At 41.8% G+C, this 25,788-nt stretch overlaps 1 protein-coding gene across 1 annotated transcript; it reads left to right on the top strand.

Moving 5' to 3' along the window:
* The first annotated feature begins 2,633 nt into the window (after positions 1 to 2,633).
* On the top strand, positions 2,634 to 25,788 carry LOC117526054 (protein FAM13A-like). Its single transcript, XM_034188049.1, has 3 exons — positions 2,634 to 2,891; positions 19,649 to 19,844; positions 25,321 to 25,788. The coding sequence occupies exons 1-3, from the start codon at positions 2,865 to 2,867 to the stop codon at positions 25,539 to 25,541; spliced, it is 444 nt and encodes a 147-aa protein (XP_034043940.1). The 5' UTR covers positions 2,634 to 2,864; the 3' UTR covers positions 25,542 to 25,788.

The raw sequence follows: 25,788 nt of genomic DNA, 5'->3' as shown, positions 1-25,788 counted from the left end.
ACTTCAGGGACACAAAGTAGTCCTACTCACTGACAATGCAGAGCCCAGGCCAGTATGTAGGGTGTAATTAGGTCAGCCAGGTAGGAAGGCGCTAATGCATGAACATGAATATTTTATAAGAACCTTAAAATCTGACCTCACAGAGACAAGAAGGCAATGAAGGGAGGCCAAAATGGGTGTAATGTGGTCAAACTTTCTGCTTCTAGCCAAAATTCTGGCAAAAGCATTTTGAACCAGTTGGAGACCCATAATGCTGGACTGCGGCAAACCAGAGAATAGAACATTGCAGTAGTCCAGTCTAAAAGAGACCAATGCATGGATCAGAGTCTCTGCATCGGCCATCGACAGGATGGGACAAATCTTTGCTATGTTACCAAGGTGGAAGAAAGCCGTCCTGGTGGTTTCTCTGATGTGTTGGTCAAAGGACAATGTGGGATCAATAGTCACCCCAAGGTTCCTCACTTTGTCAGCGTGATGTACGATGCACAAGTCTAAGTTCAGTGTTAGCTAGGCAAAGTGATGTCAATGTCTCTCTGGACCAAGGACCATCATTTCAGTCTTCTCTGAATTTAAAAGTATGAAATTGCTAGACATCCAGGTTTTCACTGAAGCAAGGCAATCCTCTAAAGTCGTGATGTATATGAGATTATCAGCAGTTATCGGCATGTACAACTGAGTATCATCAGCATAGTAGTGAAATGTTATCCCATAACATTGCAGTATATGCCCAGGGGGTGCTATATAAAGGAAGAAAAGCAGGTCGCCTAAGACAGATCCCTGTGGGACCCCATATTTCATCGGAACAAGGTTTGAGGTGACATTATTGTTCAGGACAGATGGTGACTAGTAATACACGGACATGACTGAATCTATGGAAAACATTGCAACAAATGCCTGTAACTTGCCCAAAGAAAGGTTGACAAGGTCCCGTACACGTGTCCCACATTGTAAAAAATGAACCGCTGTCTCAATGAGAAAAAGTGATGTAACAATTTGCATAAGTTTTTTTTTTTTATTATTTCATCTTAACTAAAGTTATTTCAACTTAACTAGAGAAGTCTTGTGGCGTTAACTCAGTTGAAAGTTGAAAAAGTTGAAATAACTAAAGAAATCTATGCAAATTGTTACATCAATTTTTCTCGCTGCGACAGCAGTTCCTTTTTTAGAGTGCAGGTGTAGAGTGCATCCCCACCTGACTGGAAAATCACTCAGGGCCCTTGGGCAAGGCCTTTAATCCCTATTGCTCCCGGTGTGTAGTGAGCACCTTGTATGGCAGCACCCTGACATCGGGGTGAATGTGAGGCATTATTGTAAAGCGCTTTGAGCATCTGATGCAGATGGAAAAGCGCTATATAAATGCAGTCCATTTCCATTTACCATTTAGGTGTGACAATCAGAACAATAAGACAGCATTGAATACATAACATTGGCGCCATTAGCTGTAATCCTATACGCACTGTGCACGCATTTTTGACAGCTGTATTGATAAAAATCATTCAGGATTACAACAGTAAAAATAGCTTTTGTGAAACTATATTTAATGTCTTGATTCAAACATGCGTTGCACAAATGACAGCTGTGTTTGGGAGGAAAGCCGGAAAACAGCAGACTTCCATCAGGAAGCGGTGTCAGGGAGATTGCAGAATGCTATAAAAACGCAACATTCCATTCATTCATCCAAAACATTCAACTGTACTGCTCAAGTCATAATAAAAAGAAAACACCAGCTCAATATTTTTCAAGTGTTTAGAAGCAGTAAAATGCACACTGAACGCAGCTGAACTTCTGGCTGAGAGCGTAGTACCTTACTTTCGTTTTGAGGCGGATTGCCAAATCTGTACTTTATAAAGCACCCTGTTAGTAGACAAGACGGATTAAGCCGTTTCATCCTTGTTTAGCACTTTTTGTCATTCATGGGCGATCACAGTATAACAGCACCCTGTGGAATAAGCTAAGAGAGATGCTACTTGTACCTGTTTTGGACGAATATGCAATTTTTTTTAATTTAAACTTTATTTAATCAGGTTAGTCCCATTGAGATCGAGATCTGTTTTGCAAGGGAGAGCTGGACAATTATAAAGTTTCCAATTCACCTAACCTGCATGTCAATTCACACACCCCCAATCTCTCTATTGTTCCCATATAAACTATCTACTGGTAACTAGGGCAGGCTAACACATCTGAGAACCCTAATTTCATGAAATGAAGGGTCACACTTGTTTATCACAAGAGAAGGAAAGGGAGCATAAATTCAGTCACCAAAGAACCAAAAACATGCAAGGTCATAACGCAATCTGCAAACCCACCACTAGATGGCTCTAAAACCTACACATTGTAACTTTAACAAACTCAGGAATGGACTTTCATTCCTTCATCTGTCTTCTTTTCTCTCATTGTATTTAAGAGGCTACATGCCGAGATTAGGAAAAGTTGTTTCTAGTAATAAATGAATTAAAGAAGCATTTTAATATTCATCCTCAGTGAACATCTCAACCTGAACGAGTGTTTAACCACAGACCGCATCGAACACGTGACCAGACATCTTGGCCAATCAGAGAGCTCGGCTCAGATTTCAGCCCGAGAGGAGAGAGAGAGGGAGAGAGAGAGAGAGAGAGAGAGAGAGAGAGAGGGAAGGAAGAGCTTTTTGGAAAGCGAAGAGTTTACCGGCAATAACTCCTTTGTACACTTTGTTTTCCCAGCGACGTGGATTACTTTAGAGTATGTATGGATGTGAAGTTTTCGGGTGAAATAGTTTCCCACCTTTGGGAAAGCTGAAAGCTCCAAGAGGACGGGAGTGAGGAAGAGGAGGAGTGAGGAGCAGCGTTTTCCAACTCATCGTTGCCTGTGCACGAGTTTATGGAAAAATGGGAGCCGGAGCTATGACCATCTGTGTGAGTGGAAATTTAAAAAAGCCACTGGACACACGCTCACACATTAAGTCTGAATGCCTCGCTGGAAGTCTGCAACACTTTTGTGACATTTCTGTTGTTCAGAATGTGAAGTAGACAGTTTGACACTCCAGTTTTCCCCCCTTTCATTAACCCTATTCAGGACTTTTGGGGTCATGGCAATTGCTTTCTCCATATTGTGCTCACTAAAGTCCTGAATAGGGTTAAAGCTACAGTGTGTAGGATTTAGCGGCATCTAGTGTTGAGATTGCAGATTGCATTATGTTGTTAGTGTCAAACATTTTGTTTTCCATCATGTTTTCTCTTTGGCACTCGGGATTTATGCTCCTTTGCTTTCTCTTGTCATAAACAGAAGAAAAGAAGTTAACAAATTTGAGGATTGTGGTCAAACGTGTACAAACCTGTACTAGCAATGGGTTTCTATGGGCTCAACCACTGAGTAAGTATGTAAGGATGGCGGCCTCTATGAGGGGCCCGGTGTCGCAGACCGAACGTTCCCCCGAAAAAATCAGTCTCCCCTGATGACGCGGCTCCCAGATTAACACCTTGTTTCTGCTTCAAACTGCACTCCAGTCATCATCTGTCTCAGTGACAGATATCTGAAGCTTTTGTACAACAATCATTTCCACATAAATTCAGCATTACTTCATCATAAGGCGGTGGAAGTGATCAGAGCGCCGTGGCTAAACGAGCTGTTAGCTGATGCGTTCACTGTGCTTCTGACATTTCAAAGCGTCACGGGATTTCGCCTAATTTCTGCTTAAAACAGCCTCATTTCTGCTTAAAACTGACTTTAGAATGATTCAAGAGGGTTTACTGTTATCATCTGATGGTTAATAATCACATTAATCCATTTGATAGCTTTGGATGAAGAGACTCCATCTCAGGCGTGCTGCTGTGGTCTGAAATGACGCGTGCACAGATGCAAAAGGTGGACCGATTTTTAGGGGCAGACCGTTCGGTCTGCGACACCAGTGTTGATATAAGGGGTTATTCTGAGCTTGTGAGCAGATAGTTTGTGCTAGGGTAGAAACAATAAGCCTATTTGAATTGGAAATTGATTTTCAGTTAAAAGATGCAACTGCATTGATACATGGACCCCTGAATTCTGGTTTTGAATTAACTTTACAAAGTAAAAAATAAAATAAAATTAACATGTCGGATGGTGTTAGGTGGTATAACTGATAAATGTTAAAGGATTATTAACTGAGTGTGAGGACTGTATGGGAAAATATCAGGTTGAGGTGTAGTACAGACTGACCGTTAGTGAGGTCTGTGCAAACACAATATGTAAGCTGCTAACGGTTTTGGGCTCATAGTCAGAGACTTGTTCGCTTCACTTCCATGAAGAACTTGCTAACAGACGGTCCAGTCGTTAGCTGGTAAGCTTTCAATCTGTGTTATGTTCATGTCGGACTTGGGTTTTCTCATCATGTTTTTAGCTTTTTGGTTTGTAACGAATGAGATACGTGTTTCACACCTGTTGTCATGGTAACCGGTCGGATATGGGAAACTAATGGACCGGAAATCAGAGTGCGCGTAGTGTCGTAGCCATATAATAAACCACTTTAACCTTTATGTTTGGTTCACAACTCTGTTCAGAACAGGAACGTTTTGCATGGCTAACAACAGCCAGCTTTTTTTCTTCTTTTTTGTCATATTTAGCACCAGTCACCTGCAGCACACCAATAAAACCCTAAACAAGGTCCCTGTTTTTTTTTTCAAGAAATACTGTTTTTGTGCATTGGAGTGTTGAGGGCATTCTGCGCAAAGTTCTGCCTGAAAAGGGGGTGGACCGATACACAGACACAGTCAATATTACGTTTGTCGGAATGTCCAGTTCAATAAAATGGCCCATTTCAATAAAATCGGAAAATAGGATTCCGTCTGCAGTGGCAGACTGCAGGAGATGTCTGTGTCTGTCCACGCATTCCATCAGAGCCCAAAATCCACACATGGCTAGCTTTGTGAAGGTTAAGACACTAACTAATAATTATTTGCTTTTTATGATGCATTGGGGTCATGAAATTATTTAATTTAGGGTGGGTGTTAACCAACATTCTACCAAAAAGGGGGTGGGCTGATGTTCCGCCCTGGAAACTGATGCACAGATACGGTATGTATTGGAATGTTGGCAATGCCACTTCTGGCTTATTCTAATTTATATAAAAATAAATGTCAGAAAAATGGAAATAAATATCGACATTAAACAAAGAAATCTCTGAGAGTGCACTGAATCAACTTTAATCTTTCAATTCAATTTTAATTCAATTTCAATTTAATCAAGGCGCCTCACACGGAACAATTCAATATAAAAATTAAGTAAATAATTAAAAATGAATAAAAAATCTAATAGATAATTAAAAACAGAAGCAAAAGAATAAAAGAGATAAAATATAAAAATGATTCATAAGAAAGAGAATAAAAATGGGTTTTAAGTCTTGACTTAAAAATGTCCACGGACTCCGACTGCCTCATGGTCGCAGGAAGGCCGTTCCACAGGGTAGGTGCACGATGAGAAAAAGCTCTTTGACCCACTGATGTCTTCTTCACCCTGGGAACACAGAGAAGTCCCGCATCCTGCGACCGCAAAGCCCAGGTCGGCACATAAGGTTCCACCAATCAGCCAGTTAAGATGGCGCCAGTCCATGAACAACTTTATAAGTCAATAACAAAACTTTAAAATCTGCTCTCACAGAGACAGGGAGCCAGTGCAAAGATGCCAAAATGGGTGTGATATGGTCAGACCTTCTGCTACGTGTCAAAAGTCTGGTGGCAGCGTTCTGAACCAGCTGAAGACCCCTAATGCTGGACTGCAGTAACCCTGAAAACAGAGCATTACAATAATCTAGTCTAGAAGAAACAAAAGCATGAATCAGGGTCTCAGCCATCAGCCATGGACGGGGGATGGATGGGGTGGATCCTTGCTATATTTCACAGATGGAAAAAAGCAGTCCTAGTAACATCCCTGATGTGGAGGTCAAAGGACAACGTGGGATCAAAAATTACCCCAAGGTTCCTTCACTTTGTCCGTATGATGTATGACACACAAACCCAGGCCAGGCGCCATCTGGTCAAACTGATGCCAATATCTCGCTGGACCAAGAACCATCATTTCAGTCTTATCAGAGTTTAAAAGTAGGAAGTTACTAGACGTCCAGCTTCTCACTGATAGAAGACAGTCCTCCAGGGATTTTATGGGAATGAGATTTCCCGCAGTTATCGGCATGTACAACTGAGTTTCATCAGCATAACAATGAAAGGTGATCCCAAAACAATGCAGTATACGCCCAAAGGGTGCTACATACAGAGAGAAAAGCAAGGGGCCTAAAATGGATCCCTGTGGAACCCCAAATCTCATGTCACTAAGGTTAGAGGTAGTGTTATTATCTTTCCATAATAAAACTTATAATTCCTGAATCTTATCATATTGCCCATGTATCTAGATATGTATGGTATTGTATAAGGAAAATATTCATACCTCTGTCATGTTCTGGTGTGTCTCAGTTTTTGTTAGTGTCCCTCCATAATTCCATGAGGTCCTTGGTTTTATCATTATATTTATTTATGTATTGAGTTTATTTATTGGTGTTCACTGTTTTATTCCTATTTTATTTTGATATCATCTTCCCCTGTCTTGTTTTCGGTTGCTTCCTCTTGCTGATCTTGTGCACCTGTTTCTAACATCCCTGATTACATCTGTCTGTGTGTTTAGCACCCAGTCCTCGCCTGGGCGTCGAGCTTCCTTGTGGGTAATTATCTCTCGTGTGTATTTGAGTTACTGACCTACACCATTTCCTTGTGGACTTCGAGCCCTGTCTGCCACTTATTGGACGCCTTTGACCCATATTTATTAACACTCTGTGTTCTATCCCATTACTTGTTTCCACGGACACCAAGAACTCGTATACCAGTGTCATTTTCAGTGAATCGTGTATGCATGTGAATGTGGAATGCCTTGCACCCCCCCCCCCCCCCCCCCGCACCCTCCCTACTCTCAACAGACCTCAGTGTCATCAATTTAAAAACTGAATTAGTCCTTTGTAAGAATAATCATTCCACCAAATGTTGTGGAGAGCAGGTTAATGCATTTTGCATAATCCAGCTAACAGACAAACAAATCCTGCGCATCACATTAGGTTCTTAGTGCATCAGACACCATCCACATTCTTGGATGCCTCTTTGCGAGCATATTCTACTAGCTGTACCTTCCCTACATTACAAAGAAAGAAACAGGAACAAAGGCTTACTGTCAGCTGTTTATACCAAAAATCTTTCCTATGACTTGATCCTCATTGACGATGCATAAAATTCCCATAATGGCATTGGGCATTAAAACAAACAAAAAAGCATTAAGCCAAATTACCAAGATTATTTGCAAACCAAATGCTTCTGAGTGGTCTCTTTCAGCTGTTCCCTCTGCTACTAGCTGCTTCATTGGCCACTCACACTGGGTGAGCAGGGCGGATGGTGGAGGGCCGGGACAAGAGGGCACATGTTCAGGCCTGCCATTCCCTTCTCAAAATGACTTGCCGTTTACACGAGTTCACTAACTCATAGGGTATCTATATGTTTTGAAATGGTGCCAAAAATTCATAATGATCAAGTGAAATGAAAGAGTCAGAAATTGTATCATACACTTCGTGATATTATTAGAATAATCACAGCAAACTGTTCTGCTAAGTAGTAAAGGCATTTGAGTCCTAAAATATATGTATTTCTCTTTATTAATGTGAAATTTGCTTCAGCTGTTTATGCTATTTATGTGTGAAAATTTAATTTGCAGTTAAAAATTATAATACATTATTAAAACATGCTGTATGCTCACAGTTGCAGTAAAGTAATGCTGGCAGTCCAGTTTGTAATTGTCAGTACATTATTGGTACAAATCGTCTGATTTTTTGTTTTTCTAATATAGCAGTTAATGTCAGTCTTGTGATAAATCTTCTTATCCCAGCTAGTTTTTTTCCACAGATGTAACACACAGTCATGAATACTTAAAGAAATTTCATAATATCTCTTGTCTATTTAATTGGGATATCATGATGAAGACAGTCAAACATCATGTGGGTCAATGAAATCAGGTAGGGGCCATAGACTGGTTGTATTCTTGACAAAGCCTGCGTGATGTCACCCACAGGTTTTCTGGACCAACCATTATGAAGCCCATATCTGGGTGTTGCCATGTTGGCTGCAGTTCTGGCTCCGTCACAATGAACTATAAATGGCTAAAGAGGTGGAGAATGGGTGGCTCAGTGTGTGATGAAAGAAGCCTGAACATGCCCGTCAATTTGAGTCCAAGCTAAGAGAGCAGACTAACCTTGGTTTGGGTGTTGAGTTAGTCATATTTTTTAGGGACTGTGTGGCAGTTCTCATAACCGTTTGCTTTGGTGTGGGCATTAAAAGTTATGAGCCGCTTATTTTAATTAATTTAATTTAATTTAATTAGCTTATAATGCGCCAAATCACAGCAAAAGCCGTCTCAAGACGCCTTACATAAAACAAGTCAACATAAAATTGAATAAATAATTAAAAATGAATAAAAAATTCAAATACATAAATAAAAACAGAAGTAAAAGAACAAAACAAATAAAAATAAAAACTATCCATAAGAAAGAGAATAAAAATAGGTTTTGAGTCTTGACTTAAAAATGTCCACGGACTCAGACTGCCTCATGGTTGCAGGAAGACTGTTCCACAGGGTGGGTGCACGATACGAAAAGGCTCTTTGACCTGCTGACTTTTTCTTCACCCTGGGAACACAGAGAAGTCCCGCATCCTGCGACCGCAAAGCCCGGGCCGGCACGTAGAGTTCCACCAGATCAGTCAGATAAGGTGGCGCCAGTCCATGAACAACCTTATAAGTCAATAACAAAACCTTAAAATCTGCTCTCACAGAGACAGGGAGCCAGTGCAAAGATGCCAAAATGGGTGTGAAATGTTCAGACCTTCTGCTACGTGTCAGAAGTCTGGCGGCAGCGTTCTGAACCAGCTGAAGACCCCTAATGCTGGACTGCGGTAACCCTGAAAATAGAACATTACAATAATCTAGTCTAGAAGAAACAAAAGCATGAATCAGGGTCTCAGCATCAGCCATGGACTGGATGGGGCGGATCCTTGCTATATTTCTCAGATGGAAAAAAGCAGTCCTAGTAACATCCCTGATGTGGAGGTCAAAAGACAACATGGGATCAAAAATTACCCCAGGGTTCCTCATTTTGTACGTATGATGTATGACACAGGAACCCAGGCTGAGCGCCAGTTAGTCAAACTGATGGCGATGTCTCGCTGGACCAAGAACCATCATTTCAGTCTTATCAAAGTTTAAAAGTAGGAAGTTACTAGACATCCAACTTCTCACTGATAGAAGACAGTCCTCCAGGGATTTTATGGGAGTGAGATTTCCCGCAGTTATCGGCATGTACAACTGAGTATCATCAGCATAACAATGAAAGGCAATCCCAAAACTCCGCAGTATATGCCCAAGGGGTGCCACATACAGGGAGAAAAGCAAGGGGCCTAAAACAGATCCCTGTGGAACCCCAAACCTCATGTCAGCAGGGTCAGAGGTAGTGCCATTATACAAGACACATTGTGAACGACTGGACAGATATGACGTCAACCAGGCAAGGGCACTTCCAGTAATCCCAAAAAAATTCTCCAACCTATTGAGCAAAATATGATGATCCACGGTATCAAATGCAGCACTGAGATCTAACAACACCAAAACCGTAGTGGTGTCTGAGTCCATTGCTCGCAGAAGATCATTCACAGCTTTAGTGAGCGCTGTCTCTGTGGAGTGATATTTCCTAAAAGCAGACTGCAGCAGCTCAGAAAGATCATTCTCAATAAGGTGGTCTGTGAGCTGCCGTGAAACCACCTTTTCTAAAATTTTGGAACAGAATGATAGATTTGATATCGGCCTATAATTTTTCAATACACTAGGGTCAAAATTAGATTTCTTAAGTAATGGTTTAATTTTATTTGATTTAAAACATTTCGGAACAGATCCAGAGGTTAATGACAGATTAATAATTTCCAGCACAGTCAGTTCAAGAGTGGCCCGCAGGTCCTTAAACAATTTTGTTGGTATGGGATCAGATAAACAGGTTGTGCTTTTTGTAGACGCCACAAGTTTCGTCAGCACGCCCAGTGAAATACTGTTAAATTCTGTCGATCTAGGTAACACCTCAATGGTACCGCCCACCTCCATAGCAGGTTTTAATGGCTGGGCAGAGGCATGCTGAGATATGCTCAGCCTAATATCTTCTGTTTTCTTCTCAAAATAATCTAAGAAATCCTGTGCTGAAAAGGGAGAACGACTAACAGGTGGCTGCCCGTGAATAGGAAATGCGACCATGTCAAACAAAAACTTTGAGTTATGTTTGTTTTTACTGATCAAATCAGAGTAATAGGTCCGCTTCGTGGCCAGTAGTGCATGCTTATAATCTAAAATAGCATCCCGCCACACAAGGCAGAACACCTATAATTTGGAGTAACGCCGTTTCCGTTCCAAACCTCTAGCCTTCTGCCTGAGGTCACGCAAATAATCATTGAACCAAGGTGACTGTGCCTTAGGAGGGCGTGACCTTAAAAGAGGAGGCGCAATATTATCAAGTGTAGTTTTAAGCTTTAAATTTAGACTATCCACGAGGCTGTCCACTGATTTAGCATTCTCCAGATTCAAAGCTAAAATATCAGGTAGTCTGGCCTCAAGTTCAGTCATAGTTGAGGGTTTAATACAACGCCGCAGTTGTAGACAAGGTTGTTGTTCCACTAAACGTGGCAGCGTAAATGTAAACCTGATAAGTGAATGGTCAGAGACTATAGATGCGAGAGGCAAAATGTCAATATTTGTGACAGCAAACCCACGAGCAACAACCACTTCCAGGGTATTTCCACTAATGTGTGTCGGGTCCTGAATGCATTGCTGGAATCCTAACGCATCCACAATTTGCATAAATGATTTGCTAAGGGGATCAGAGGGCTTATTTATATGAATGTTAAAGTCACCAATAATCAAAATGTTATCTGCACTAGTTGACAAACTACAGATGAACGCACCAAATTCATCTAAGAAGTCAGAATATGGGCCAGGGGGCCTGTAAACAGTGACAAAATAACATAGCTGAGCTCCAGTTTTATGACCCTGACAGTACTTAGCATCATGGGCATAATGGAGAGTCAGATGCTCAAACAAATTATATTTGTGCCCCCCAACAGCTAATAAAGAAATCCTAGATTTGTAAATAAAAGCCACACCCCCGCCTTGCTTCACACCTCGAGACACGTGACTAAATGTGTATGCTGGTCGGCAGGCCTCATTCAAAGGAAGGAGAGTTGTGGGTTTGAGCCAGGTTTCACACAAGCCAATCATATCTAAATGATGATCCATGATTAAATCATTAATCAACAATGATTTTGAGGACAGTGGTGTGATGTTCAGTAGACCCAGGGTAAGGACCTCAGTGGGGATGACAGTCTCACTGTTTGGAACCTGGCGAAGCAAGCCCAGGTTCCAAGAGCGCCACTGGCGCACATCAATCCGGCGAAGATGTGGACTGCCGGGCCGACAGTCCTCAGAGCCAACCAGCGGCACCACACAGGCTCTAACCGGATCCACAAGGTGCCAGGGCAGCACAGATCCTGCCAGAATTCTGTGCACAGCTCGTCCGGAAGCCAAACAGCAGGCCAAACAGAGCTTCAGCTTCACCAGACGTCCACTTCATCTCCCGCGGCGACGACTGCTCTTTCGGCCAAAAGGCAGCACAGGAGCACGGCACAGAAAAGCCGGCACCTCCGCTAAAAATGGGGGCGGAAAGTTCTGTCCACCCACCGATAACCACACCGCACCACGAACCGGGGGCTGGAGATCCAGCAGAGTTTGGCGATCATACACCCGCAGTGCCTCTGACTCAAAAACAGCATAAATTAAAAACAATAAAATAACAAACAGACTGGAGAGCAGCAGACGAGCAGCCAGACACAACGGCGCCATCTTGGCACTCCCTTGGCACTTAGTTTCCACAGAACTATTTTCTCAGTAATCATGCATTAAGTGGACCTAAGGACCCTGTCCCACTGGCGTTTAGGAAGATTTGCGGATGGAATGCGCACAAAAGTGGCCCACATCCGCCAAACAACCGCAATAACCGTGTAACATTCCTGTATGAGTCGGCCGCCATCCGAACACGTCCGTAATCATCCGCAGAGGCACGCATGTCCGCAGCCAGGATTTTTGAGCGGCTCAAAAATCCTGCTGCGGATGAGATCCGAATCACTGCCTGAACACATACTGAAGACATACGCAGGACATGCACAACCAACGCGCTGCATATCCCCTGTCATCCGCTGATATCCGCAACCGACGGGTTGGCGCGGCTTGGCGGCAGACCGGGACAGCGTGCAAAACAGATATGACGCGTGCCCAGCACGGCCACATCACGGTCGCAAATGGTATGTCGCACATGCAGACAGAGTGGGCACGGATGGAGCGAGTGCATCACGGCCGCTGTGCTCCTCATGGGGGCGCAAATCATCCTAAATGCCACTGGGACAGGGCCCTCATGGATCAGGTTACCGATAGCTTGTAAAAGTGCTAATGCTTTGAGCATCCAATTTTACAACCAGAATTTCATTCAGTGTGAATATTACAGCAGGGACGTCTTAGTTTATCTGTTAGGATGTTTCACCCCCGTACAGTTGTACAGTTGTCATGGAGGGGGAATCTATCTACAGATACCAAAAGTGTTCTTTGTACCAGGGTATAAATACGAGGTCTATTAGAAAAGTATCCGACCTTATTATTTTTTTTAAAAACCATATGGATTTGAATCACGTGTGATTGCGTCAGACAAGCTTGAACCCTCGTGCGCATGCGTGAGTTTTTTCATGCCTGTCGGTTGCGTCATTCGCCTGTGAGCAGGCTTTGAGTGAGGTGTGGTCCACCCCTCTCGTCTATTTTTTATTGCGAATAAATGTCTGAATGATTTGGAGCTTTGCTGCATCAATTTTTTTCCAGAAACTGTGAGAGACCTCCAGGTGGACACCGTTCGAAAAATTAATATGGCTTTCAGGGACGATTTTATGGGGATTAAACAGATTACGGAGTGTTACTGCCGCTTTAAGTACTGCCCACAACTCCTGAGAGGGCGGCGTGCTCCCAGCCCCCATCGACAGGCTGACACCCCGCTGGAACAACCAGATCATTTTCAACGTGAAAGCTTTGTTGATCCGGGACCTCGTCTGACTTTCACAAAAAGGCAGAAGATGTGGACGTCAGCACTTTTTCAGCACATTCCACCATTACAGGAGTTTTTTCATGGAAAAAGAAGCGGAGGGACGCGCCACAGAGCCGTTCATTACGCGGCACAAAACCACCTCCCTGTTGGTCTCACAGGACGGCTTTCAGGTAGATTTCAGACGGATTCCGGTTGCTTTCCAGTCGTGTGAATATCCGATTGTGATTGTGCATGAGCTGAACATGCCCAAACATGTCCTGGAAGGCTTCATCACAGCGTTTCTTTGCGCCATGCAGCTCCGCCGCGACAGTGGAATGTGCCGAAAAAGTGCTGATGTCCACATCTTCTGCCTTTTTGTGAAAGTCAGACGAGGTCCCGGATCAACAAAGTTTTCACGTTGGAAATGATCTGGTTGTTCCAGCGGGGTGTCAGCCTGTCGATGGGGGCTGGGAGCGCGCCGCGCTCTCAGGAGTTGTGGGCAGTCCTTAAAGCGGCAGTAACACTCCGTAATCTGTTTAATCCCCATAAAATCGTCCCTGAAAGCCATATTCATTTTTCAAACGGTGTCCACCTGGAGGTCTCTCACAGTTTCTGGAAAAAAATTGATGCAGCAAAGCTCCAAATCGTTCAGACATTTATTTGCAATAAAAAATAGACGAGAGAGGTGGACCACACCTCACTCAAAGCCTGCTCACAGGCGAATGACGCAACCGACAGGCATGAAAAAACTCACGAATGCGCATGAGGGTTCAAGCTTGTCTGACGCAATCACACGTGATTCAAATCCATATGGTTTTTTAAAAAAATAATAAGGTTGGATACTTTTCTAATAGACCTCGTATGTTTATTTCAACTGTAAAGTTGTCCATTTAGCATGGACTTGAATAGGAATCTGCTGGCTTTTGGGGGCCAGCCTCTAGTGGCCAGTCAAAGAACTGCAACTTAGTTATTTTCCGCTAAGGCTTCATCCGAGACCATCAAAGCTTACCACTTGGGGACATTGTAGTAATATGTGCATTTAGTTTTTTTGTTTCTTTCTTTTGGATTCTCTCTTTTTACTAGGGATCACTACAGCCAGGGCTTAATTTGAGGGGGAGCAAGCCAGAGCGCGCTCCGGAACCTCGGACGCGTGCTCCAGAACCTCTGACGTTGGCTCCGCCAGCTATTTATGCCTTTATCTACGGCGATGGCGCCCACGCCATATTTTCCATATGCGGATTTTTTTACCGTAACTCCGCCATAGTTTGTCCAATCCGAATGATTCAAAGTGCATTGTAAAGCTAACACCAAGGGCTTTCCAATGATATATGGTGTATTATGGTAAACATAGCCTGTGATGTTATAACGCAGAGGAAAAACACAGAAGTTTCACACTAGTGCGCCGCTGATTCTCATTACCGTAAGTTCTCATGTAAGCCCTCAATCTGAAAAATTTCAACACTAACAGCAAGCCAAGAACCCGTGCTTTTCAATAGTATGCTATATGTTGCATATATTACGGTAAAGTGCGTTTGGTGACTTTTGAAACGAGGGAAAAGTATGAAAAAGAGCGCAAAAGTGACAGAAAAGTACAGAGACAGAAGGTGTGAAGTGCGTGTTTGTGTGGGTGTGCAGTTTATTTTAAGTGTGGCGCACAGCATTGTTCGCAAGCCCCCCACCCCCTGCCCGCCCTTCTTTTTTTTTTTTTGCACCGGAGCCACCCCACCTACTGCGCTCCGGGACCTCCCACTTTACAAATTAAGCACTGACTACAGCAGATCCAACACGGGTGCACAGGCTGATTTGGTTTTATATTTTTCAAATGTCTACTTGTAAATAGTAAATTTATTTGTTTATTTTTGTTTACTTTAGTTAATTTCCTGTAACAGGCTTGGTAACAGCACATCTCAGATGACTTTCATAAACAGCTTTCGCCTGACTGAGGTTGAAGTATCCACATCCTCTTGAGGTACTGCATTCAGCTAAAGTTGGAAAAGGTCTTCTTTTTTGGGCAGGGTGAATGTGAGGCATAATTGTAAAGTGCTTTGAGCGTCTGATGCAGATGGAAAAGCGCTATATAAATGCAGTCCATTTACCATTTTTTAATTACGACTGAGACACTGATGTCATACACTTGTCAGAAACGGCGTGGATGACTGAGCAGCCTTATTGCTTGTAACAGATATTCAGTCGGCCATGTGAGCGCATATGGTCGTTTTAATGTTGTCAGAGCATCTGTCGTGGTAAAGATCTTGTGTTCTTAGCCATCTGAGCACCATCTGTGGGGTGGATTTCTAATCAGCCTATCCTGACAATCTCTAAACATTTGGTGAATAATGTCCACTGTAACACAGTGAAGAAGCTCATTTTGGTGCAGCACAGTCAGTGCCGCTCAGTTCTCTGCATGGGTCAGCTCACTTGTTTGAAGCAGTGAAACTCTGGAATGAGAAGATGTCACGTGGTTCTGAATCAGTGGTCCACTTCTGAATCAGTGGTCCTTTGAAGGTTTTTTCCCTCCTGACATAATGTCTGAACCTTGTTTCCTTTGCTTATTTGTGGTACTGACTGAAGAGACAATTAGTACAGGTATTAAATTCACTAAAGATCTGATGAACATTTTTTCTTTGTTGATTTAATCACTCGTGCACTATATTCTGTGTGTTCACCCATGTGTGCATAATTCCAAAAATGTTATGTAATAACTCTGGAACTAATTGTTATATCATTTATATAAATTATGAGAGATAGAAGCTTTTATATGCAGTAATGGACCACTTGTTACTGATGTATCATTAAAAGCAACATTTGGCTGGATGTTAGGACTGCAACGAATGATTATTTTTGTAATTGATAAATCTGTCATTTTTTAATTAATCAGTTAATCTAATGATGGGTTTTCTAATTTGTCTGTTTTTCTGATTAGTCAATTATAATTTGATTCATTTACCAGTAAATCATAATCATAACTATAAATTCTACCAATAACCTTTAGCCTTGCATTCAAATATTTTGTCTTAAAAAGCCTTTATTTTACAAATTTAAAAAACTCCCAACATATATGTAACATAAGTGCCAAACAGGAAAAAAAAAGTCTTGCCCACAGCCTTTTACTTATGCATGGTTCACACGGCAAGATAATTAGGCTGATATCGGACTCGAGCTTCCCTTTCTGACAATCGTGATGACACTAAAGATAATCTTATCAAATATTCCTGCTGTGTGTAGTGTGTTAAGAGCGCTCTGATCTGCTCGGAGGGACGTCAGGACCGCTCAGACTGCAATTCGGGGATATTCAACATGTTGGATTGTTTTGGCTTGATATCGCAGCATGTGTGGTGTCCCCAGACCACACACGAGCACACAGCCTGCTGAATGTGATGTGCCGACAATCAGAAAGCGAGGTGACCTGCGCACAGCATGGACTCCAAAAACAAAACGACTATTATGGCTTACCAGTCCGGTGGTCACGCTGTTTCCATTCCTTTAACCAGTGCCTTTTCTTTTTCTTTTTGTATAATTTTTTTTCTCCGTTAGAAATAGTCCACAAACTTATCTCCATTGCGTCTTCCTCATCCACCATGTTTGTTTACTCTGAAGTCACGTTTAATCTCAAGAGATTTTGCGAGATTTCCTGTCTGACCTGGGAATGTTCGTGTGTGAAATCTGTCCGTGTGTGGTGTGTTGTCTTTCCCGTGTGGCTGCACACCACACACTCTACGACCAAAACTGTTAAATCTATGATTTTTTTTAATCTCCATGTGTGTGGTCTGTCAGGCATTGGAAACCTACAGACAATTTTAAAATCTTGCCCTGTGAACCAGGCTTAAGAAAAATCTATTTCAATTTAATTTAATTTATATAGCGCCAAATCACAACAAGGTTGCCTCAAGGCGCTTCACACAAGTAAGGGCTAACCTTACCTGTTCGACCTTCAAAAACCCTAACAGATTTCATGAGGTTGCCACTCACAATTATTTTCCTGATCATTCCTTATTTTCCAGAACTGGGTAGTCTTTTTTATGTTTACTGGCTTAGTCTATTGTGGCATTATCATCCATGATTTTGTTTCATCTTCATGTTATACTATCGTATCTTTAGTCTTTTTCTCTGGGTTATCTGAATAATTTTCCCTTGTTACTCTTGTCATGGGTGACATTTTGGTGTTGAGATCTGTTCTCCACATTGTCCTATTTTTGGTGGTGTTCTTGTGTTGTATGGTTCCCCATGTTGTCTGCTTAATTCTCAATCATGGTTAATAGTCTCTGTATTATGGTCATTTCTGTGTTTCATTACTCTCTGGCACATTACTATTACTGTGTTCCCTGTCTTCATCACTGTTCCCTCTCTTTGCCTTTGGCCTCTGCCACCCTCTTATGTCCTCTTTCACCACAATCCCTCCTGTGTCATCTGCTGTTGGTTCACTTCCTCTGTTACAGTGTTTGCTAGATTATTATGCATTATTCCTCATATTTCCCGTGTTTTCCTGTTCCACATTACTGATCTCCTGTTGCAGACATTCTCTTGTCCCTATCTCCTGTTGCAGGCTTTTACTGATGACCTCTTTTCTCTGAGTCTTTTGCCTGCTGTTTTGGATTGACCCTTTTGGTATGAGCATCTTTTGTTACTGAACACAGCCTGTTTTTGGGGAGCCTTCCGTGGTCTCTCTGTGTAAGATTGTCATTGTTTTGAACTGTTCTCCTGTCCTTTGGACCATGCATGTATTCTGAATAACCTTCTGTCCATCTTCTCACTGACACTTGTCCTTTTGTCCCTGGTTCCTTGTTTGTGAAAACAAAGAACTCTGGACTTAAAACATCTGGTCAGTTCTCTGCTTTATGGTCATGCCCGAGTATTCACTGCTATAGACCTATTTGTCCTTAAATTTTACCAGTCATTTGCACCTTGTCCTAAACCCTCTGCATTTGGTTTCATTTGGTGTCTCTTGATTGTAGAATTTGGCAGTGTTATCTGTATCTCCTCCACATTGTTCTAGACTTCGCTAGATTTGCTAGGGGTTTCTCTTCACCAAGGAAAGAAGACTGCTATCACCTACATTAGCTGTCTTCCAGGTCTTTTGGAGTTTCTTAGCTAAGCAGTGATTTCCTTCTTTTTTCAAGAATGTACCACATTATTGCTTTGTGTACTCTTTAAGGTTCTGCTTTGTATCTGATAGCTTTGTTTTGTGTTTTCAGCCACATTATAGCATCCTTCCCTTTGATTTGACATCTCTTTGGACCTCCGTGAGAGTTCCAGTGCAGTGCTACTGAATGCAAATTCATGAATTGAAGTTAACTCCAGAGCTTTTACCATGGAGTAACAATGGAATGTGGCACAGTGCCTTAGTGGTTAGCACTGTTGCCTCAGCAAGAAGACTGTGATATCACTTCCCACCTGGGCCTTTCTGTGTGGAGTTTTTATGTTCTTCCTGTGTTCGTGTGGGTTCTCTCCAGGTGCTCCAGTTTCCTCCCTCTTCCAAAGACATGTACATTGGGTGAATTGGTGACTCTAAATTGACCGTAGATATGCATGTGAGTGTGAATCTGTTTGTCTATATGTGGCCCTGTGATAGGCTGGCTGTACCCCACCTCTCACCCTATGACTGCTGGGATAGGCTCCAGATCCCCCCGTGACCCTTTATTGGAGTAAGCGGGTATAGAAAATTAATGAATGAATGAATAACAATGGAACAGGTCACTCGTGACCATGAAACTGCTTGTCAATAAATTGTCCGATTACTTATGACCTCGGAAAATGTAGAGACTATGCATACAAATGGTTATAATTCTTTAATCTTTTTTGTGATATTTTGTTGAAATGACTTGCATGATTTTTGTTTTCTTAAGGTCAAAGAAACCCTCTTCTTCCCAAATAGATTCCACCTACTTTGTTCACCTGATGGAAGAAATCTGTTAAACCCTATTTATGGTTGAGTTTAATAGAGAAAACAGTCAGTTAACAGCAGAACATACAAATACAGCCAAATGCAGATATTTTATCTTTGTAGTTGCTGTGAAGTCTGATTACTTTGAATTGATTAACATAGTCGTACTTATATAAGTACTGTGATTTCCACAGTGATCACCAAATATGGAATGAAATATGAAATGAAAGCTATTTATCTGCCGTTTGAGCACATTCGTTGTTTGCGTTCTATTGTAATATGTTGTGACACAAATGTTGGTGTCCAAATATTTATTGCCTGTAGTTGTGTATTTACTGACTGTAGTTGTGTGTGTATTTGTGCAGGTGTACGGGTTAGTGTCTGGTGCGTCCTTTCCTTTACCCAATAGTGTTGCATAGTAACCTGATATTTGTCGTAGCAACACATGCACCGGCAGCCCCCCCTTCCTACTGCTCTCCAAACACAATGTACATGTCAGTGAAACAACAGGAGGTGTGCACGGATGCCCTCCACGAAAACCTCCACCGTGCACATACGAGGGTGTCCTGATGCCGGCTCTTGCAAAGACTCCTGCACCCACAGTGTTTGACTGCTGCACTCTTGTCTTCTCCCTGCAGCACAACAAGACAGCGGTGCTGGTAAAGGAAGACATGAAGAAAATAGTCCAGATTCCTGTCCTGTGGCCAATGGAAATGTCCCCTAAACAAAGCAAGCTGTTCGGAGTGTCCCTGCTTGAGCTGCGTGAGCGAGGCCTGGTGCAGGGCGGCGTGCCTGTGGTGGTACGGAGGATGGTGGAGCATCTCCGCAAGTATGGTGAGTTAATGCGGAATGGCATACTGTATTGGTAAAAATTCATTTGACGTGAACAAAAAACATCCCATTCTGAAATTCACATTTCATAAAGTCTTATTATTGTTGTTGTTATTATTTTTTTAATTTCTTTAATTTTTTTTACCTTGCTTTAGTGCTTTAAATAATAAGGATGATTGCCTTGCCAAGACTTGAACTTTGGGTTTCAATACTCCCATTAGCCTAAAGGATAAATTAATTTTTGACAAACTTATTCATATTAAAACCTTGTTACAAAAAGCCTCTGAGTGCTATACTGACCTTTGCTTTCCATAAATCCTTTTTCAAAGAACTTGCTGAGGAATGAAATAATGAGTGAACTGGGCCGGCCCTTCACGAAATAAAAAAACCTGCTCAAAATAGCAACCAAATAACTTTAGCAACATAATTCATAAGTATATTAGTGTTACAATGACATCTGAAGAAATCTCGCCATCTAGCTATATATTCCCTATTATTATCACTTACTGAGGCGTTGCTGGGCCGGTAGCATAGATTTACATTTACGCTACCTGTCTATACCTGTCTGCAGTAACAGGTGGGTATCCCAATACCCGCCCGCTGTGCATAAATTGATGACGTCATAGCATAAGCAACCCAAGTACTGTCCGTAGACGATAACATGAAAAGGCGAGAAGTGTGTGTTGGTCCCACTATGGATATTCCGGATGATTTTCTCATGGATAGTCCGACAATGAACAGCAGCCAAAGCAACCAGCTCGATGAGGACGCCCTGGCGAATTTGGAGAGCGGCGCGGTACCAGCCAACACGACAAAATTTAAAGCGAGCCAACTTTTTATGTATGCGTTTGCTGGGTGTCGTGCATTTTGAAATTACATTAAATATTGTTAATGTGATTCCACATGTTGTGTATCTCAATAAGTGATAATAATGCAAATAACATGCAGTTGTCGTGCAGTATGCATTTTCAGAGGCCCTCCGTTCATGCCCAGTTGCCCAAAATGACTGATTTTCGCCCGAGTTAGACGAGGGCGAACATGTTAATTCTCCAGCCAGAGCTGGTACCCAGGACAGAGTAGTTTTAAGTGTCTTTTCCAAGGAGACAGACAGGCAGCTTGACTGTAAATTGATTTGGGGTCTACATATTGGTGGGATTTCTCTTTACCCCATTAAGCGACTTGTCATCAGTGGGTAAAGAGTCCCTGCAGTATATTAATAATATCACAAGCAACATATGTTGTAACTAATCATAAAATGGAAGAACACTTTAATAGTGACCGTCTGTATTTGGAAGGTTTGGAAAAATGTCTATCCATTTTCTAAATCCACCTATTCCAATTAAGAGTCATGGCGCCTATTGCAGTGGTCAGGTGAGAGGCGGGGTACACCGTTAAGAAGCTGGCAGTCTGTCGTGGGCCTGACACAGAGAGACAGACACCTCTGGTCAGCTCACCTTACCTGCATGTTTTTAGCTGTGGGAATAAGCCAGAGCACACGGAGGGAACCCACACAAACACTGGGAGAACATGTTAATTCCACACAGAAAGAACTAGGTTGGAAGCCATCTTGGGACCTTTACACTGTGAGGCAACAGTGCTAACCACTAAGCCACTGTGTTTTAAAGTTCTAGGATGGCTTTTCTGTTCAGCCGATTTTCATTCCATCCTAAACAAATCTGTGGGAAATAGAATTTCTCAGTCTTCAAAGGTGAGTAGAATACTCAGAGGCTTGATAGCTAACTATGACTATACAGTGAACTCCTCTAAATCCCAGTTCTCACTTACTGTACACAGATATGCATCTTGGAAGGTCATAGTTTGAAACCTTGTGCATACCTTGAGCTTTAGGATACAATAATAATCTCTGGCATTTCCATAGACTCCGTGAAGCTGTCATATATTCCATTTTGTGGACGCATCTGTGTTCTGCTGAAGTTATACTACGGTTGTCCTACGGTTGTCTTGCACACATCACATAATACATCTCCAAGGGAGTTTCTGTGCAACCGTGACCTTATCAAGCTGATTTGTCATACTTAAGACCGTGACCTTCCAAGATCAATATCTGTGAACGTGAGAATAGGTTTAACATTTTTTGTATAATGGCTGAGTGGATCTTTGCCATTTGATTGGTGCTTTGCATGTCACGTGACATGGATTATTCATCCCATTTGTGTTATGTTGCATTTACCGTCCAAATTTGGTTCCATTTACCATACAAACTTGGTTCCATACGTTTTGTACCATTGCATGCTTTGACAACCATGCACGCGCACACACTAGTGGGGATGCCATTTAGCTAAACATGGTGGAGTTTGTTTTGCTGACAGACGACGATTTGACGGAGCTAATTGACTTTGCCAATTCTTCTAACACAAAAAACCAAATCTACTACGCCGTAAGCTCTAGATTTTTCGCTGGAGTGAAGAAAGCAGACTGCGGTCTGTATGCAAAGTCAGTGCACGTCATGGACTACATTGTCAGAATTGTTTTTTGCAAGTTGATTGACAACAATTTTGGACTCCTATTTAAAGTTTGTGTTGAACTGTTGATGTCAAAGCACCAATGACAAACACCAAAATGTAGGTCCCTTTTCTGTTGTTTATAAATTAATAAAATATTAAATGACAAGGATCTATTTTTGTCATTATAGAAAACAAATAATGAATGTTTTTTTCATTCTTCAATGGAACTTCGCCTCGTTGAATGGTATGTTCCATCTTTCACCTCATGAAATATTTGTACCATTGAACTCATGAACATTCATTATTTGTATAATGAACAATGATGCTTTTGAAATTGTTTATCCCTAAAAGACATACCTAAAACTAAAACTCAAGGATTATTACTCCTGAACATGTCATTTATTTTGTATCAACTTGTAGAGAAAACCTTTCAAATTTCAGGAAAATTAGTTGGCCGCAAGTTTAAAGATTCACATGTTCAGCAAAGATTATAAAAAATACAAATATTGTGTTTACAGTGGATACATACAGTGGATTTTATTTCAAATTTATGCATTTTTCAAAATGGTTGGTTTAGGAAAACAACAAGCACTCCTTGAATTAGTGTTTGTGATGTATTTAAATATGTAAAAGTTAACTGCGGAAAGATGGTGTTATGTGTCGGACGCAGCTCGGAGAACCGACCAGCGTTTGAAGGACCCAGTATGAAATAAGCAGAGCACGGTTCAAAGGCTAACTGAATTTAATACATAACAGTGATAATATAATAACAGAAGGTGCGGCCTGGCGTGGTGCGCTCCCAGCAGCGCTAACGGTCCGGAGCCAGAAGTTGTTTCGGACCCAAGGACCCCGCCGACACCCCCCAGGTGGCCGCAACAACCGAGTCTGTGAAAGAAGGAACCATTATGTGAGTCCACACTCTACACACAGAACACTTAAAGGTGTACAAACAGCAAACACTTCCTGGCTTGATTACTGATCAGCTTCCCAACCTGCAGGCATGGAACATCCAGTTCACAAAACTCCACTGCAGTGAAAGCTGATACATGACTAACAAACAGCTCAATACAATAAGGTGTGAGGGACACCACATTTACTGACTGTATAACTGTTAGTCACAAAATCTAACATACCTCAGGAAGTGTGCTGACGAGCGTGAGACCTCACCCCCTCCTCTTTCACAGACTGTGCATCAAACCTGGACGTTCTCAGCATCCGCTGCTGATGAGATGGCTCCCAAGACGACGATCTCACCCGTCTGGTCACAAGGTCGAGTCTCTGGCAAATACACACTGTGCACTCCAGTCTTAAATGCCAACATGTTCCAATCCATCCAGACGCACCACAGCTGTGAGTCCTGACGAGTCGCAGGTGATCAGGGTGAGGTCCTGATAGCCTCAGCAACACAGCCACTCAGTCCCAAACGCACGCCACCTGGGAGGAAAACCAAAAAACAGAAACAAACCGGCAGCCAGGCCCCCCCAGCCATATAACAGATGGGAAACTATTGAATTTAAAAAAGGGTTAAAGAGCTACTAAAAAAGGGTTAAAGAGCTACTTGCATGTTTTTGGGGGAGGGGGTGCTTTGGTCGTTCTACGATATTATAAAAAGGATAATATCACAACAAAATTTGTTTTGCAATTTAAAAAAAAAATCACCAGTTCAGAGGAAAAGTGGCAGTTTTCGGTGCACCACGCCAGCTCAGACACCTTCTTGTGACATCATCAGCCACAATGCATTTTTCTGCCTATGGCTGAAAATGGCCAATTTTTACTGAATTGCTGCCTTTTGTTACATTTTTATAAAACACAGTATAGTGTTTATAGACAAGCTGCACATTTTTGATAGACATAATTTAACCTATAATAATGTCTTTTCCTTCTCAAAATAGTTATACTTGGTCTCAAATAGATCAGATAAACTAAGAAATCCACATAGAATTCAATTCCCACCTGTGGCGTTTCTGTGCGGAGTTGCTATGTTCTCCCTGTGTTTGTGTGGGTTTCCTCCAGGTGCACTGGTTTCTTCCCACAATTACAACACATGCAGGTTAGGTGAATTGGAAACTTTATAATTGTTCAGGTCTCCCTTGCAAAAGAGATCTCAATCTCAGTGGGACTAACCTGATTAAATTAAATAGTACAATATGATGCGCTGTCCATCATTGTTGTTTATGTAGTTCTTGTGATTGCCCTGTAGATGTCAGTACAGGACAGTGGTGCTCCATTGTTACTAGCGTGTGTCTGCTGTGGTTTGTTACAGAACTAGACAGGGTTTAAGGACTAGATTGTTGTTGTTTTTATTTATTAGCCTAAATAGCTATAATGCTTATAAAGTTTTTATGTTGCAATAAAAAGTCCATCTGTGGAGGATATGACATCAAAACAGATTTGTTTGTGTCTGATTCCATGAAGATGTTGGCAGCATGATGGTAAATAAGTTTGCTTAATTTCCCAAATCCAGTCTGTGAACATTAGTTTTCAGTGTTTTGTGGTTGAATGTTTATACACAGAACTATGTAGAGTGCAAAACTGTGCAAATTTTACAGATAAAAGGTATAAGTATCTTCTGTAAATGTTAATCTTGGTGTTTATTTTGCACCATAGATACTCTGGGCTGATGATTGTACTATGAATGAATGAATGAATGAATGAATGAATGAATGAATGAATGAATGAAAACTGTTTATTTCGAACATTTGATACAACAACAATTACAAGATAGATCAGTAAAGACAACAACAAAAAAGTTCCTACTGTGTACCCAACTAAAGGACAGATCAAGGGGTCACCAAAACCAGCAGATCTTATCAACAGAAAGCCATGTTGATCTTTGCTTGAATTAAGCACTGTTTTGTTTTTACAGATACTATGTTATAGTCCAAATGGGAATTTGGACCCAACCAAATTGTACAAACTGTAAACTTATTATTTTGCAGGCCACCTTTTAAAAATGATATCCCTGATGTTATGTCTAAGTGAATGGTGTAAAGGTTTCACTGACTTTCCTCCAGGCCTACACCAGGAGGGTCTGTTCAGAGTGAGTGGGAGTGTGTGTGCAGTGGAGTCCCTCAAACAGCGCCTGGACAGTGGAGAGGATGTGGACTTCTCTGAAGCCGATACAAGTACAGTGGCCAGCTTGCTAAAACGGTTTCTTAGAGACCTGCCTGAGGGGCTGGTTGAGTCCACAGTCCAACGGGCACTGATACAGAACTATCAAGGTATGTCAAGCTAGTTTGTGTAACACACGAGTTTTGATCTTTTGTGCTTTTTGCAAAGTTATCCACTTAGTAGTGTTGTTCGTTGCCACTACACTGTAAATTTTGTAAAGGTTTGCATCTATTTTCTTTTTGTTATTTCATTTCAGCATATATAGCATCTATATCAATAAAGCACATAAGACTTGACGACCTCCCAGGGCAAAGCTTTGTTTGTAAAATGGTAAATGGACTGCATTTATATAGCGCTTTTCCATCTGCATC

Source organism: Thalassophryne amazonica, chromosome 15 (assembly GCF_902500255.1).
Source record: "Thalassophryne amazonica chromosome 15, fThaAma1.1, whole genome shotgun sequence".
NCBI lineage: Eukaryota > Metazoa > Chordata > Actinopteri > Batrachoidiformes > Batrachoididae > Thalassophryne > Thalassophryne amazonica.
Note: the sequence above shows the minus strand (reverse complement) of the source record. Positions and strands in the feature narration are given on the sequence as shown.

Excerpts from the sequence above, each read along its gene's own strand:
- LOC117526054 (XM_034188049.1), top strand. The coding sequence starts at position 2,865 with ATGGGAGCCGGAGCTATGACCATCTGT. Across the intron at positions 2,892-19,648 it reads CCGGAGCTATGACCATCTGT|CACAACAAGACAGCGGTGCT; the intron begins GTGAGTGGAAAT and ends TTCTCCCTGCAG. Across the intron at positions 19,845-25,320 it reads GGAGCATCTCCGCAAGTATG|GCCTACACCAGGAGGGTCTG; the intron begins GTGAGTTAATGC and ends ACTTTCCTCCAG.